Source organism: Plutella xylostella, chromosome 11 (assembly GCF_932276165.1).
Source record: "Plutella xylostella chromosome 11, ilPluXylo3.1, whole genome shotgun sequence".
Lineage (NCBI taxonomy): Eukaryota > Metazoa > Arthropoda > Insecta > Lepidoptera > Plutellidae > Plutella > Plutella xylostella.
In genome coordinates, this window is record NC_063991.1 from 1,863,210 (window position 1) to 1,880,906 (window position 17,697).

A 17,697-nucleotide genomic window follows, 5' to 3' on the forward strand; every position below is an offset into this window, starting at 1 on the left:
CAAGGTGTCGATTTTCAGCAAAGTTATAAAAGTGTAAATATCTCGAAAATTATCGAGTTTTTACAAAGGTCATATTGTGATATTCTGGTCTCTCATGAGCTGACCTATCAGCCCTTTAAGGGATGACGTTGACTTTTGGGACACCCTGTATAATATGGTTTCCTCCATTTCATTGGTATTTCCATAGTTAGTACCTAGATTCTCATCACAGCTTTATATCTGATGATGATCAAAGTACCTACCTACTTCACATTATTGCGTCATCTCTAGCCGCCAGGTGATAACAGACATTTCTCATAACATGGATTTCAGATGTCGCTACGGAACACATAATATTGGAGTTTTACCTACCATTAAAACTCTTATTATGTTTCCAGCGACATCTGAAATCCAGCAAGCGCTACCTGGCGCTGCATTATTATGATTATTCGGGAATATAATGGCGGAAAATTCACCAACTTGACGGCTAGAAAGGACGCCGCCCGAGTGCTTGACCAATGAGAAGCGTGGAATTTAGGCGCGAATATTTGAAAACTGCAAGTTGGCGTGACGATAAGGGAGATGCTATCTCATAACATGGATTTCAGATGTCGCTAGAAACATAATAAGAGTTTTAATGGTAGGTAAAACTCCAATATTTTTATTTATACACACTTAATTGTATACAAAACATACACACACAAAATACAAGTTTAGAAACATTAAGTACACAAAGGCGGGCTTATTGCCAATAAACAATTTCTTCCAGCCAAGCCTTGATTGGTGGAAAGCTACTATTTTGATACTATTACTAAACAATAAGTAAACATTATGGACTTTTCACTCCGCCTTAGAATATATGGGTGGTGGTTTGCAGAGCACTGGAAAATATTGCTAACCATGTCCAATCAATTTTGTTTTTTTGTATCTAGATGTGTTAGTAGGCATCAGTAGATAGGTACAACATAAGTCATACTATTAAGACTAAAATATTTGATAACTTAAGTGCGCTTTTTTAATATCTTACTAAGTAGGTACTTCTGTACATTTATCTGTGAAAGCTTGTCATTAGCTTTAAGATACCTGTTTCATGTATTAATTATTTGAGTAACATGCTGTTAGCTTTCCTAAGAAAATAAAATCGAAGAAAAAACCAGCGCACCCTATATTAAAAAAACAAACAAAACTACACTCTAACTGCTAACACATACGGGTGGTGGTTTAGGCGTGCACGGCACCGGTGTAGGCTTGAGCTTGGGCGTCGGCTGCGGCGGCGCTTCCGCCGGCGCTGTCGCCTTCTTGTCTTGGGATTCTGGTTCTCCCTGTAAGATATACAGTATAGTTTGGTTAATTTCTTAAACTTTATTACCTTGTCATATTTACTAACGTCATCGTCATGGACCTATGCAGAGTTGACTGTGCATAAAAATACTAGTAGATATTTGGGAGTTAAGCATGTAAAAATCGTACATACGATGCTCAATGAATATCCGTTTGGTACAGAGTCCTCCGGTCGACTGGATATTAAAGTCTGTTTTTTAATCTCAGATACTAAATTGACAGACGATCGAACGTTGATGAGCTGTTCAGAAACTGTCAATTTAGTATCTGAGATTAAAATACAGACTTTATACAGGTTTCCCGTAGTTAGATGAGGAAGACCGAGGACAGATGACAGAACCTTGGAAGATTGCAGGCTGGTAATGATTTCAGAGGGTAATTCTGGTCTAATGCTGATTCTTAAAGTGCGCATTATAGTGTTGATAATACTTACGTTAGTGGTGGGTTTGCATTTCTGTTTCTTCCTGTTCAGTATGGACCGCAGTCGCTCCCGAGTTTCGTTGAAGTTGCGAGGCACAGGCGTCGTTATAGGCGGCTGTGAAACCAAATAATATACATTAAAGTTCAAATTTATTTTATGAATCACTGCCATTTCAATATGTGTATCATACCACAGAATAATAACTAGTACCAGGTACAGAAGTCCATCTTCGCAATGGCTATCAAAGAAATATGACTCCATCCCATAAGCAATAACATCTAATTTAGATCGCGCTCCAGCCGCACACGTTTTTATTTACTTACCTACCAATTTATTTTTGAGGGAATATGCGCCTTATTTCACTGGACTACGGTGCATAATAAGTTATACGTGGTTATACGCATTGAAAAAGAAGCCACCTTAGGGTTGCCTCAGCACCGCAGACTACAACGTTTACTAAGCAACGGACTGAGTTTGTAAAAAGAATGTCATGATATTAAAACAGAAATAATTTGAATTTAGAATACAAAGCTATTCCAAACTTATTTTCTATTGGAAATTACTAGTTGAAGCTACGCCAATTTCATAGTTAAAGACCTATTCATAGATCTATTATTTGAAGTAAAAGTAAAAGAAAGAGGTACATAGGTACATCTACCAAAAACATTAACTTCAGTCAAAAAATGATTTTTTTCTTCATAATGTGTGATAATATTGAGATGAAATTGATCATGATGTTCTGTTTTAGTTTAGTTGAGCACGAATCCCACTCAGCTCACATTTTATAATCGATTCATTAATACATTTTCAGGGAAGTCTTGTGTCTGTAAATTTAATTTTTTTTTTTGCGCCTGCGCCGCCCACCTGCGGAGTGACACAGGCCTGATCATACATAAGTCACATCTATATAAGGTTGTCGGCATCAATGTCACTGCAGAAAGGATGGGTTTATATTCATTCTTCAGGGAAATCCCAAATCTGACTGCATAAGTATTAAATTTGAAACAGAGCTAAAAATATTTTTTACCCGAGAATCGAACCCGGGACTTGTAGTAGTTGTACTCACGGCGTGTCCGAACACGGTGCAGTAGCAGCAGGTACAGGGCTGCTCCACGCCCGCGCCGTCCGACGAGCACGCGCCGCTCGTGTGGCCCACTGTACATGGAAAAATACACATTTTATGTAGGAAACAGTAGGAATGGAACATTATCATTTCATAATATTTGGTTGAACGGAAATATTGTCTATGAAAGGAACGAAGAATGAGTGAGTGAGTGAAAGAATGAAGCGATGGTGGAAAATGGATTATCAATGTTGTTGTGCTCGAACCTATAGTGCCACAAACTTATCTGTTCCGGTGTCAGCTCACGTAAATGTGTAATATTTCTTAATTGTATAAGATTTTAAGTTTGCCAGTAGTGGTAATTCGCTCTTGTGGTTTCAATAAACCCATATAATCTTTTACAATATAAAATTCATTAGTAAATAATTAGATATGGATCAATTTAATTCGCTCTCACCGGAACAGATAGGTTTGTCGCACTGTAAGGTGTTTTGAAATTTGTTAACTACTAAAATAAAAATGTCAGTTTGGTTTAAATTTTCACCGCCTGGTCCCACACATATATAGTCGTTTGCAATAGAATCCAACAATCATGTAAACAAATATGGCGGACTGACATTGACAGCGTATTGTTTATGCCCATAGCATAGACCTACTACCTCTAGACTGGCAATCGCCGTGTGCACTATTCTCTTTCTCACTCAAACCATAGATGTTGCCGACAAAAAAATTAAACCTAAATATGGGGAAATTTAACTTATCATAATAACAAAAACAAAACTTGAGTATATCGTCGGTTGATAGGAAAAAGACACTAAAGGCAAATTTTTCAATAGCCAGATAAAAGTTTTGCTGGGAAATAATTTTGATGCTGTTGCGTCTCAATGTTTCTCAATGTTTGTATTACCCAGATAACATTTATCTGAATATTGAAAAATCAGCCTTAGTGAGTTTTTCCTGTCAACCGACGATATAAGAAAAAAAACTTTACTCATACTTATTTGATTTCAATATAATTATTTAATATACACAAACTGAGTGGATTGTATGATTCAATGTCTTCGTCCAATCGAAACAATCCTCTTCAAAATGTGCCGAACACAATTTTTGTATGTTTCTTTGGTTCCCAATTTGTGCGACCGGTAATGTCTATCCATTTTCTTGATATTTTTTTTTCTGTCGGAAACCTATGAAGCAGAGATAAATGGATGAGCATGAGCATTATAATCGTGGGCCAAATATGTGATGGGGTTTTTTTTAAAGGAAACACGCATTTCGTATCAATACAATAAACTTTATATTATACAGAAGAAATCACACATAGAAGAAAAAAACGAAACGAACGTTTCCTCACAATGAGAGGCACCTCATTTGAAAGAGGAGAATGACTTCTACAAAATACAATCTTCACAAAAACCGAATTCGTGCGCCCCATTTGTAAACCCAACCCGAGTCCGTTACAATTTCTAGTATTTTCTTTGCATACTATAATATTTGTGGGTAAAATAAATTTTCAATAACTTGCAACACCATGTGATTTGTTATGATAATTATGGTACCTCGTAATTTTTACTTAAAACTGATACTAAAAGACCTTACAGTATTAAAATTAGTATCGTTTTATATTAAAATCGAGCCAATAGATAGTACTATGATGAATGTAAGCTTGTTAAACTTGATAGTATCTACTTACATGTGAAAATATATCTCATCCATCATTCCATCGTGTTTTCGTTCAATATGCTCAATACAACCGAACAAAATCCACCCACCCATGTCACACACTCGTTAAGTGATGATAATAGTCTAATAAACTTAATAAACACCCACAAATCACTAGCAAATCAAAAATAAATAGCATTTAGAAAATTTTGTTGTAACTGTCAGCCTTTGTTTGGCAAAGATTTTTCATTTGTTTCATTGTTTGGCAAAGAGAACTGACGTAAACAGGCGCCACAGCAAAAAGGACAAAAAACATTTACAGCTTAACGTTTCTTTCTTACGCTTAATGTAGCTAAGCGTCTCTTTTTCGCAATGTCAGAACTGTCACGATTATACCCCTGTGGCCCATAGTGATGTCATAGTGTTCTAATTAGATTAAATATATAAGCCATAGACTATAAAATAAAAGTGATTATATATAAAAAAAAGTGTTTATTAAAACAAATTTAAATCTTCGTCTTCGTCATCATCACTATCAGAAGTCGCCGGTGACCGTAATTATAAATGGAACCACTGTGTCATCGCTTGCCGTGTCTAAAATGCCGTCGAGCATTTTCATTACTTCCTCTTCCTTTTTTCGTTTTGGTTAATTATATTAAGCTCTTGAAAATAAAAAATTATTGTATTCAGATAATATTAAATTAAAATAATTTATTAAATTAAAAATAAAAGATAACTTCAGATTACGAACACTAACTTTTCAATGACTTATAGAGTTCGATGAGTAAAAAACTAAGATGACAGCTTGTCAAATACTTCGAAATTTTTACGTTGCAAATGTTTTAACAAATTTAACTTATAAATACAAGTTAAATCGTGTTGAAGATAATGTGAAAACAATGGTGCGTTCGTTGAAATCAGACTATGTTCATAATTGATCGTCAAATGTATGTGATTACGGAGTAATATTGACAATTTGGTTTGTTTACATGATTTTTGGATTCTATTGCAAACTACTATAGGTACATTTTTACATGATAATTACTATTTACACATAGGCACAATTAAACTTTGCCATAATTTGCTGAGAATGACAGTTTTGCAACGTTCTTTTTGAAATAATGAATTTTCCGTTAAAAACAAAATACTAACCTTTACAAACGTGCTGCTGGTGCGACGCATTCTCGCACGGTTTCGGCGGCGGCTTGGCCGGCTTCACCGCCGGCTTGGCCGCCACTTTCACCTCCTTCTTCTTCTCCTCCAAAGTAGACTTTGACTTTGCCTCCATATCGTAGCACTGCTTTACGATGTCACCTAAACAGACGCCTGAAGCGTCCGTGCTTTTACACGTATCGCATACGCAGTCGTTTGTCCATTTGCAATCGGTTTTCGGCGTGTCACACGCGTCCGATTCCGATTTTGTTTGTCCGTTACGGAGTATGTTCTTTCGGAAAGCGACAGCGTTTAAAGTCTGTTTTGCTTTGCGCAGCGCTTGCGCGGAATACTTGGCTAGTAGTTCTGGCGATCCGATGACTGCCGCGGGGTTTTTGTCCTTACCGCAGCAGTTTGGTGACGAATTCCCTGAATCATCTTCGAACTCCTGACAGCATATGTGTTTCTTGTCCGTGCATTCTTCTTTGGCCGGTTTCTTCTGTGTGGAATCTTCTAGAACGTCGTCGAACAGTTTAGAGTCTATGCTAGAACATATCGATATCACGTGACGCTTATATCCTTCCGGAACAGGTAGGCCTTGAGAGATGTATCTTTTGATTGTATAGAAATTATCTAAGACAGTTATGTCTCCCTTAGCCTTCAATATGGCTTCGCATTTCGCTAATACCGCATCGCTTCTCCGTTTAGTCTCATCCGCTCTTTCCTTCTCTTGTTTAGTTTGGACATTTCTGTCTAGAGACTTCGATATTGGCTTAGTCTTAGTGTTAGCAACTATTTTTATTAGTTCCTTTCCGATGATGGTTCGCTCTAAGAATTCGCTAGCTCGAACCTCGCTAACTTCGGTGTGTGGCATGACTTTAGCCGCACAAATTTTAGACAACATATCTTTTAACTTATTCTCTGTATCTTCCAATCTGTACAGCATTACCAGCCATTCGTCCCCCGTTAGAGACGCTTTAGGCAAAGTTTCCATATAGAGCATGTTCATTTCTTTTAGCCTTTCGAGGAAATATTCTCGTTTCTTCTCGTTCGTCATGGAAGCCACTTTGGCAGGGTCTAACGCGTCTGTTTTAGGGCGAGGCGGTAAATTAGTCATGTCTGAAATAACATTGGCTGCTACTTCAGGGTTGATAATAATCCAAGCGGCCAACTGTTGGGACTCCGCGCATCTCTTAATCATATCCATGTATTTGAGCTTCAGACTTTTGATTGACGATTGAGTTTCTACCGACATCTCTGACAGTTTCATTATGATTATATCAAATGTGTTGCCAGCGGTTGTGTTAAGAATTTTAGAGATAGTTTTCAGAGACTCTTTGGAAGCTGGACATATTTCCTCCACGCTTTCCTCTATGGCTTTCAGTTGGATTTCTGCTATTTTTTCAGCCGCTTTGTCAGCCTCGCACTCGCATTCCTTAGCCAGGTCTTGTATGTAACTGTAGAATTTATCAAGCATCGCTTCTATTTCGTTTTCAAGTAATTCCATAGGGATGCTCTTGAATTTCGAAGCCACGTAATGTTTCCACGAATTAAACCGTGATTTCACTAGTTCCCTTAAATCATCCATTGACAATGCATCTTTAACCGAATTGTCGAATAAAGTTGACGCTTTTGAGAACATTTCCGAGTTAATACTGTTTTTGGGCAGCGAAAATAAGTCTTTGTCGTCTTCTAGACATTTAGCCAATACGGGGTTCTTGTTCTGTTTCAAATATTCAAACACTTTATTAATAACTACTTGAGCGGATATAGAGAAGAGGAGATCTTTGAAATCTTCCTTATTACTAGATTTGTTTTTCATTAGCGCCTGCAACTCCTTTTCGTCTTTCAACAGCTCCGAAATGTCTTTGCAGTCAAATTCAAACGTCATCGTACCCATTATATTGTTGTTGTCTATGTTATTCTTAACCTTTCTGTTGGATTTCCTTTTCGTTGTATTCTTGGTCACTTTAACACTATCCCTATTTTTGTTGAGTTTCAGTTCGCGTATTTGTTTTAACGTCTCAGGCGTCAATTGCGCTTCGCTGTTGACGTCTGGTAGACTATTCATAATGGACGCAAACTCTGGCAGTTCAAAGCTGGCATTGGCAAACTCTTTGCTCCACAGTTTACTGGCTATTTCTGGCATATTCGCTAAAATATGTGGCATATTCTCTACTAGTTCAGCTAACTTAGTATTGGCAGTGTTGATATCCATAGGGTCGTCTGTCTCAATCTTTTCTAGCAAAAACTCCGCTGAGCTCTTGTCTAGATTGAGCATAACTTCACAAATCTGTTCTAACGACAGCGGACCGTCTTTATCATCAATCTTATTCGCTTCCGCATGTTTCTCCTTAACACTATTGTACGAATTTATTATATTCTGACATTCCTCCATAGCTTTTTTGATTTCGAGTCCAAACGTCACATACTTATAAAGATTGGGATCTTTACCTCCGTCCACAACTACGTCTGTGCCTTCCAACACTTCTGGCAGTTGTAAATCTATGGCTTTATCCTCTGTAACCTCTTCGACAAGCATTGGCGTTCGTCTGGCATTCAACGGAGCTATATTCAGAACATCGGGCATCATCGGCGATTGGAACTCCACCTCGCTTTGGAACTCTGGGTTGTTCCGCAACAGCTTGTTCACCGTCAACAGCCTTTGATTCGGCTTTGGCGTGTAAACTGGCACTGCTTCGGACGTTGGGGACATTTCTTGTAAAGGTGGACTTACAGAGTCTGGGTACTTGTCCTCGTTTAGGGCGAAATTTGCGAATTTGGCGAGACAATCCTTCATTTCTTTGCATAAGTCCGCCTCCTTTTCCCCAACGATGGTGTCCGCGTCGCTGATGTCGTCCTTTTCCAGTGGAAACGCTTCTGGCGGGTCCACCTGGAATAAAAATTTGTAGTTTAGGAAACATTTATTTTCAAGTACATGTTACGGGAAGCAGTGGATCAGAGCGGCACAGGACCGGAAGAATTGGCGTACAAATAAGGAGGCCTATACCCAACAGTGGGCGATAGAAGGCTGATGATGATGATGATGATGATGATTACGGTTATTTTATGTAAATATACAAATAGGTACCGGTCGACATAAGCTTGCTGCAGATGACGTGACGCAACGTCACTACAGGTTTCTATGTCTATCTATGGATGACAGACGCATACACTATCAATACCACACACAAAAAAATAGACAAATCGAAAGGGCCCCTACTCAGCATGTGCTGTAGTATTCCTACTTATGAACCACTCACCTCGGTGCTGAAGTCGTCTAGATACGCGTGCGCCGGCGCCTTGTGCTTGAGCATCTGCAGTATCTTGTGCGGCTTGCTGACGGCCGCTGACGGCTTCAGTTTCCTCTTGGACGCTGACAGACGAGGTACCTATGTGGTACATAATCAGAGGTTAAAATAACATACTAATATTACATATATACAGCAAAGATTTGTTTCTTTGTGTGTTCGGTGAAAGGTGAAACGGTTAAACAAAAAGTAGGGAACCGACAAACAGATGTTTAGCGCCATAAAACGTAGGAATTGCGAGGGCAAACTTCTTTTATACGTGGTTTATTTTCTTATGGTAAGACAGTATTATTGGTGGTAATTACAGAAAAGTGACACGTTGTATATTATGATTTTTTTTTAAATGAAATTATGAAATATTATCTTTTTTTCTTACCTTGGGACTGGCCGTTCGTCGCTTGCGTCGCGGGATCTCTTCTACTAGCGAAACGTTGCTTTCTGGTGCGCTGTGAACGAAATGGTACCGTAATAATAATGATTTATTCCATGGAAGATGTTTATATAACATTCCTGTGTCTAGGATTTAGATGGTGAACCAGATAATTGGTAGTGGAGTGATGTATTAGCCCGCCGACTTTAGAAAGGTAGCAGTTTGTTTGGATAAGGATGGCTAGAGTGATGTGGCGCTCCTTGGGTTTCCTTCTATATTCAGACGATTATTGGCAGAAGATGGCGATAGACAAAATCTATGGTTACCTGTCCCGCTCCTGCCTCAGTTGTTCCTCGAGCCACATGCGTAGTCTATGATAGTAGAGTTGCTGGTCCCTCATGCAACTACCATATGTTACCCATTGCAAAGTTAGCCTTCATCTGACATGATATAGATGTACGGTTACCTACACCAATCCGCACTAGGTCAGCGGCAGCGTGGTGAACTATGCCTAAAACCCTTCCTTCGTAGGAAGGAGACATGTGCCACAGCAGTGGGGATGTGATATGTGATCGTGATGGTTACCTGTCCCGCTCCTGCCTCAGTTGTTCCTCCAGCCACATCCGTAGTCTATGGTAGTAGAGCTGCTGGTCCCTCATATGCATCACTTTGCGGCGAACCTGAAACGAAAAATACAACAACATAAATATAACATTAATTTAACATTGTCAAGTGTACCTATGCCACAACTATAATAATACACTCACGTGCAATGAAAAAGTTCCAGTGACATATGCAACGTCAATGGCAGGTGGAACTTTATCATTGCACGTGAGTGTACTATACCACTCCTGCAATATTGTGTCCAGCGATGGTGGATCAATGAGTTCTTGCCTCCCGGACTCCCACTACCGTAGGCGACATGGAAGTCACTCAACCGTCTCAGGACAAACATGGGCCGATGAGAAGGGAACATGCGGCTTCTGCATGCTAATGGGGCTTCCGCAGCCTCGACTGCATCTCCACAGACCATGGAGCACCTGCTAGCATGCCCTGGATGTCCCAACTCCCGCACCCGGGAAGACCCCCTCAAGGCCAACCAGAAGGGTATCGACTTGGCGGTCCACTGGGCCACGCAAGTCTAAGACAGTTGCCATCGACACGACAAGAACAACAAGAAGTAAGCATTACCTCCTTAAACCTATGCAGATGGTAGTCGATAGGGCGCGCGCGGCGCGGCGGCGGCGACGGCGGCGGGGAGGAGGGCGGGGAGCCGGGCGCGGGGGGCGCGGGGGCGGAACCGCCTACTAGCTGCATGCACACCTGTGGGGTAGAAGGGTGTGGGGTGAAGTTTGGTTCGATTTTAGATGGTAAATAAATGTTTGTTGATAGGTTATTTATTGATCAAAACCCTTCGGCCGTCTATGGACTCGATTTAGGTTTTGTTTGGTTCGGTAAAGGGAGAAAAACATGTTTATAAATATAATTTAATTGAAATTAATAGAAACCCTCCAGCCGTCTATGGAGCTGGAATTTTGGAGCCAGTTTTATAAGAGGAAATAAAATTTATTTCATGAAACCAATTCATAGGAAATAGGTGCTGAGTAATTCCAATTTAACACTACTCTAATGCTTTCAAAAAGAGGCCTAAGTCCATCAGTGGTCCATCTATACCGTACCGTAGATAACTTCTTCTGCTTCCGGTACACCTGCAGCTGCTTCCGGTGCACGTCGGGCAGGCGCCGGTACATCGCCATCAGCTTGCGATCCGCAATAAACAAACATAGCAACGGCCCGTGCCTTAGACAGATACCTGAGCAATAGCGAATAGCAACTGCCTGTCCCTTACAGAGATACCCAACAGCGGCTAGTGAAGCCAAGGACTAAGTATACTGGTACAATGGTTCGTTATCGACATCGCGATAGATAAACGTCTATATCGCATTTCACCATACATACAGGGCTGTGATTGGAAGAACAAGCATTAAACGAGTTTATCTATGTAAATAAACGTTATAATACCATAAACCTATGGATTATCAATCGCTTCAACATAAATTGGTCCTTCGAGCCGGTTTTTTACGCCATTTCTCATTATTTTATCATTTCTTACCGTATAATTTAATAATATCTTACCGTAGACAATTTCTTCTGCTTCCGGTACACCTGCAGCTGCTTCCGGTGCACGTCGGGCAGGCGTCGGTACATCGCCATCAACTTGCGATCCACCTCCGTGAGGCCCATGTCCACGCGTTTACTGTGGGTGAGAGAATGCTGTTGTATATTTGCTCAAGAATATAATGTGTATTATTGAAACGTAGAACTAGTAAAATCAGCTTCATCAATAGCTCATACACTTTTTAACCTTGACCACAAACCACCTATTGATTTGACTTTGACAAGGTAAAAAAGGGTTTGACGTAATAAATAATAATAATAATAAAATATATGGAGAAATATGAGCTGGCTTTTAAATTACTTAGAATGAAGTGAGACGTCAACCTTCAAGAAGTTTCAGGGCAAATAGCAAAAAGTGGTCAAAAATATCTTAAATACTCATGCATAGGAAATAGGGTGAGCCAGAGAAATTGCAAGGTAGCCAAAGGCCCGAGAGCCAACAGCTGCTTATTCTCCGACTGGGAATCGAGCCCGGGACCTTCCTCATAATCCACCCACCATCCCTACAATACACTACCGGTTGTTGGTCTGCTTGTGCGCGTACTGTGCGCACTGGCGCAGCACGCGGTCCATGAGGCGCTCGATGGACGCGATGGAGCGCATGAGATGGCGCACGGTCACCCATCATCCCTACAATACACTACCGGTTGTTGGTCTGCTTGTGCGCGTACTGTGCGCACTGGCGCAGCACGCGGTCCATGAGGCGCTCGATGGACGCGATGGAGCGCATGAGATGGCGCACGGTCACCCATCATCCCTACAATACACTACCGGTTGTTGGTCTGCTTGTGCGCGTACTGTGCGCACTGGCACAGCACGCGGTCCATGAGGCGCTCGATGGACGCGATGGAGCGCATGAGATGGCGCACGGTCACCCATCATCCCTACAATACACTACCGGTTGTTGGTCTGCTTGTGCGCGTACTGTGCGCACTGGCGCAGCACGCGGTCCATGAGGCGCTCGATGGACGCGATGGAGCGCATGAGATGGCGCACGGTCACCCATCATCCCTACAATACACTACCGGTTGTTGGTCTGCTTGTGCGCGTACTGTGCGCACTGGCACAGCACGCGGTCCATGAGGCGCTCGATGGACGCGATGGAGCGCATGAGATGGCGCACGGTCACCCATCATCCCTACAATACACTACCGGTTGTTGGTCTGCTTGTGCGCGTACTGTGCGCACTGGCACAGCACGCGGTCCATGAGGCGCTCGATGGACGCGATGGAGCGCATGAGATGGCGCACGGTCACCCATCATCCCTACAATACACTACCGGTTGTTGGTCTGCTTGTGCGCGTACTGTGCGCACTGGCGCAGCACGCGGTCCATGAGGCGCTCGATGGACGCGATGGAGCGCATGAGATGGCGCACGGTCACCCATCATCCCTACAATACACCACCGGTTGTTGGTCTGCTTGTGCGCGTACTGTGCGCACTGGCGCAGCACGCGGTCCATGAGGCGCTCGATGGACGCGATGGAGCGCATGAGATGGCGCACGGTCACCCATCATCCCTACAATACACTACCGGTTGTTGGTCTGCTTGTGCGCGTACTGTGCGCACTGGCGCAGCACGCGGTCCATGAGGCGCTCGATGGACGCGATGGAGCGCATGAGATGGCGCACGGTCACCCATCATCCCTACAATACACTACCGGTTGTTGGTCTGCTTGTGCGCGTACTGTGCGCACTGGCGCAGCACGCGGTCCATGAGGCGCTCGATGGACGCGATGGAGCGCATGAGATGGCGCACGGTCACCCATCATCCCTACAATACACTACCGGTTGTTGGTCTGCTTGTGCGCGTACTGTGCGCACTGGCGCAGCACGCGGTCCATGAGGCGCTCGATGGACGCGATGGAGCGCATGAGATGGCGCACGGTCACCCATCATCCCTACAATACACTACCGGTTGTTGGTCTGCTTGTGCGCGTACTGTGCGCACTGGCGCAGCACGCGGTCCATGAGGCGCTCGATGGACGCGATGGAGCGCATGAGATGGCGCACGGTGACGCAGAGCGAGCCGCCGCCCGCGGAGCCGTCTGAACCTGGGGTGGAAAGAAGATAAGAATGTTTTTGGATATAAATATACCAGGACTCAGCATTTGCTGCATTTTCAGGATAGTAATGTTATTAATTTAAAATGTGGGAAGACTTAAATATCAACCCGAAAAATTTAAAAATTAAATCATACACTCCCTATGTCGTTTTGCTTATCCTATAGCCTATATAGCAACCTGTTTTAGGGTGTTTTTAATAGTGTGCGGGACTGCGGGTTTAGTTAAGCACACGGTTTTGCACACCATTTTCCGCGTTAATATCATTTCTCTGGTAACAAACCTCCACTCTCAACAGCGGCGGCGGCAGCCAGTAGCAGCTCAGAGGCGGAATCCAATGACGAACTCGTCGATAAGCCGAGCGAGCCTCCGAGCGAGTTGTGCTCCGAGTCCAACGATGACTCTTCTGTGGAAGAATAGAGGTGGTTTTAGAATGAAGTACATGTATGCGAATGCGAATGTAGCTTCTACATATACACAAAAATCCAAACCAGGATTTGTCACAACACCCAAAGTGGTCTGTGTTCTGTATTGTATTATTTTATGTTCTTTTTCACAGACAAATCAGGGTTGGTCACCACCACCAGTGCTCCAGAAGCAGCTTCTATTTCTTCTTATCTTTATCTTAGACACAAAAGCTAGACCAGGATTTGTCACAGTTTTTGAAGGCTGTGAGGGGAAGAAAACTCCCACTCTAGGATCTCTATAGTACCCACAGTATCACTTACCGTCATCATCATCATCGTCGTCATCGTCATCCTCATCGTCGTCATCGTCATCATCGTCGTCCAGATCTTGTGTGATGTTGGAGTCGCTCATCTCTCTCCCAGAGTCCTCCCTTTCTGTCAGAGCGTTTAGGCAAGCGTCTGGCGGTCTGGGGAAATAGAAAAGATTGCTTATTTTAATATAATTTCCTTCTTAACGCATTTGAAGGGTTTTCCCGTGGGAAAACCGGGATAGCCTTTTTTATCTGGAGTGTCAACTAACTGAACCCCAAATATAACAGGGAAGAAAAGATAGGGATGGGGTTAGAACATGGAACTTTTAAAAAGTCTATATATATAAATATTATTAAAAAAAAGCTTAGGGTCGAGAGATCTTACTTTACTGGAAAACATTTTAGAGTAAAGTAAAGGGGAAAAGCTAGCTCTTATAATAAATACTATAACCATCCTAATAGGTATCTAAATATGGTTCAAACTCACTTGGCGCCCGTCCCGTCTCCCTGTTGCAGCTCCCGACACGGCGACTCGGCTTGCGCGTCGTTCGTTGCCTGAAAGCAAAGCAATTTGGACGTTATTATGATGGTATTTAGGGTCAAGAATAATGAGCAACATTACATAGCCGGGTCAGGTGTAAGACAAAATTTCATAAATATGACTATTATAGAAAGACTAACCCCTGAATTCATAGAGCTTTTTGACATTTAAAAGTATGTTTTTAAATAATTGACGTTGCAATACGAATTTGCCAAAAAAAACTTGTTCTGTAAATTATGTGTCCATGCATGTTTAGTTCATTTACAATTTTAAATTAAGCCCTTGTACCTCAAAACTTTTATGGTGGTAAGTTCATGGGATAAGCTAGGAATCCGTAAAACAAAAAGAAAATAAAAAATAGCAACTTGTGTGTTCGAAAGTAAATTTCACAGTCTATGAATTTGATGGAAAGTATAATTATGAAGACGAAAATGGAATATTCTGGACTATTTGTTATTGACTATTTTACTTAAACATTACCTTATCCCCTTCGCTTGGTTCAGTTTTGCGATGCAGCTCATTCACAACTTGCAGGAACGATAGCCTGTAAATATTGATATATTAGACCTATTACAACGCACAAGTTAAGAATTAATCGAATTAATGAATCGAGGTTCCGTAAAATACTCTTGCCCAAGCCATTGATAACTCGTGTCGAAATCGTATTGATTACGTAAACTGCATACTTACATATTTCACTACACTTCAGACAGACCGGGATTTTATAAATATCTGGTGAATTGTAATATAAAGCATAGATTTACCTGAGCAGCTCTTTCCTCTGTTGCGCGCACAGCGTCCGCGGCGTCAGACATTCGCACTTGTGCTTGTAGCCCGCCCATGCGTTCACTGCAAACGAAAAAAGACTTATATTAGAAACATGGCAACGCTAAAGCCGTCTGGCGTCAGATATGTAAAACAAGTGGCGAAACTGATGCCCTCTGTCGACTCATACCACCTAGCGCCAGACGTGAGCGACGCGCGGTGGAATTAGCGCCATCTAGCGACTGCTATAAGAAACAAGCGGCGACGCTAGCACCATCTACCGACGGACTCGCGAACTTTTTTCTTTTTTTTCCTCTTTTTTGTTACATAGTCACCTTCTTGCGGCGTGGTCCTCAGCCGCGTCTGCCGCAGCCGCTCGCTGGTGGTGCCCTGCTGGTACGCCGTCAGGTATCTGGATAAGAGCTTCTCCAGCCGGAAGTCACGCTCGCCGTCCGTCTTGAGCATTTCCACCTGGTTACAATTTTTTTTTTAGTTATATCTCGAAGGTAGAGGAAAAAGTAAGACACGAGTACAGGAAATGTAAAATAAATTTGAACATAATTTTGCTAATTATTTTAATATCAAGACCTTAGGCTGTGAATAAGGTGTTTGTGATTGTTTGATTTTCATGCCACTACTACACTCGCGAGCAACCAAATCGACTCAAGCCTTGACGGCGCAAACATACATTAATACAAGTAAAATTATGAATAGAAATAATAAAAATGATATGTCATTTAAAAGCTTAAGATGTCAGCTTTAATTTGATATCATTATTATTGAAATCCATTCATCATTTTTGAAATAAATGATGTCTGAACGCAATTGTAGGAAAAACGGGAATTTAGGAAAAAAGGGTATGGGTATCGTATTATACAAATTAAACAAAAAATGTTAAGATAAAAATTTATTTATTTAAATCAATACTTTGTATTGCCCCCTCTTGCCCTAATTACAGCCTGCAGCCTGTTTCTCATAGACCTTATCAACTTTTTGACAGTTTCCTGAGGAATGCCGTCCCACTCCTCTAATAAAGCTGTCTTCAGCTCGTCCACGCTTGCAGGGACTGGATTCCTGGCCCGAAGTCTTCTTTTGAGCTCGTCCCATAAGTGTTCGATGGGATTCAGGTCAGGACTGAGCGCAGGCCAGTCCATCGTGCGCAATTCCTTCTCTCTCAGAAACTGCCGACTGACTCGTGCCGTGTGGCAGCGGGCATTGTCGTGCATTAGCACGAAGTCTTCACCGACAAATTCTGCATAGGGCACAACATGACCGAGTAGAATGTCGGTGATGTACCGATCAGCTGTTAACCCGCCTCCTCGGCCGCCTCCAGGCACGAAAACAAGTGCGGTTTTTCCCTCTAGAGAAATACCAGCCCACATCATGCAGGAACCGCCGCCATATGCTACTGTTTCAGCGAAACAACATTGGGCAAATCGTTCCCCCGGACGCCGGTAGACCCGGCCTCTCCTGTCACTGCCATGCAGACACACTCTGCACTCATCAGTAAACAGGACCGACCGCCATTGCGCAATGCTCCAATCGAGATGCTCTCGAGCAAACTGAAGACGCGCTTGTCGGTGGCCTGCAGTCAATTTGGGGCCTGATGCAGGTCTTTTTGGTGTCAAGTTGGCTTCCTTCAAGCGTCTTCTCACTGTCCACTCGCTGACAGCCACTTGTCGTACACGTCTCAGTTCTTGCTGCACATCAACGCCCGTAAGGTGTCGATTGCGCAGCGAGGTTGAGACAATGAAGCGGTCGTCTCTCTCTGAAGTGCAGCGGTGGCGGCCCGTTCTTGGTCTTCGATTGAAGGCACCAGTCTCTTGGAACCGTCTGTATACTCGGGATACAGCAGACTGGCTCAAGTGGAGCTGGGCAGCGACTGCTCGCTGACTTAACCCTTGTTGCAGCAAGGCAACAACTTGAGCAGCTTCTTCTGGTGTGGTATCCATGGGTTTGCGAAAACAAGGAATACAATGCAACGAGATGTGTACCGGTCAACTTGCAACAAGCGACTGATAAGGTACACCGGATGTGGAAAGGTTTTATAGCGGGATCAGGTAGCGCAAGGCGTGGATTCCTAATGAGGTAATTAACACTGACGGGCAATTAAAATGCGTCATTAAATCTGCGC

The 17,697-nt window shown here is 42.5% G+C and overlaps 1 protein-coding gene across 1 annotated transcript in view; it reads right to left on the reverse strand.

Moving 5' to 3' along the window:
• Positions 1–17,697, reverse strand: part of LOC105380894 — a 66,685-nt gene that overhangs the window by 29,223 nt on the left and 19,765 nt on the right. Inside the window, 16 exon segments of the mRNA XM_048624283.1 lie at positions 1,191–1,301; positions 1,754–1,855; positions 2,808–2,896; positions 5,619–8,511; positions 8,882–9,010; positions 9,306–9,375; positions 9,885–9,979; positions 10,491–10,622; positions 11,436–11,556; positions 13,392–13,530; positions 13,823–13,921; positions 14,307–14,413; positions 14,745–14,812; positions 15,279–15,342; positions 15,563–15,647; positions 15,899–16,034. Of these exon segments, the coding sequence (XP_048480240.1) occupies positions 1,191–1,301; positions 1,754–1,855; positions 2,808–2,896; positions 5,619–8,511; positions 8,882–9,010; positions 9,306–9,375; positions 9,885–9,979; positions 10,491–10,622; positions 11,436–11,556; positions 13,392–13,530; positions 13,823–13,921; positions 14,307–14,413; positions 14,745–14,812; positions 15,279–15,342; positions 15,563–15,647; positions 15,899–16,034 (4,440 nt within the window).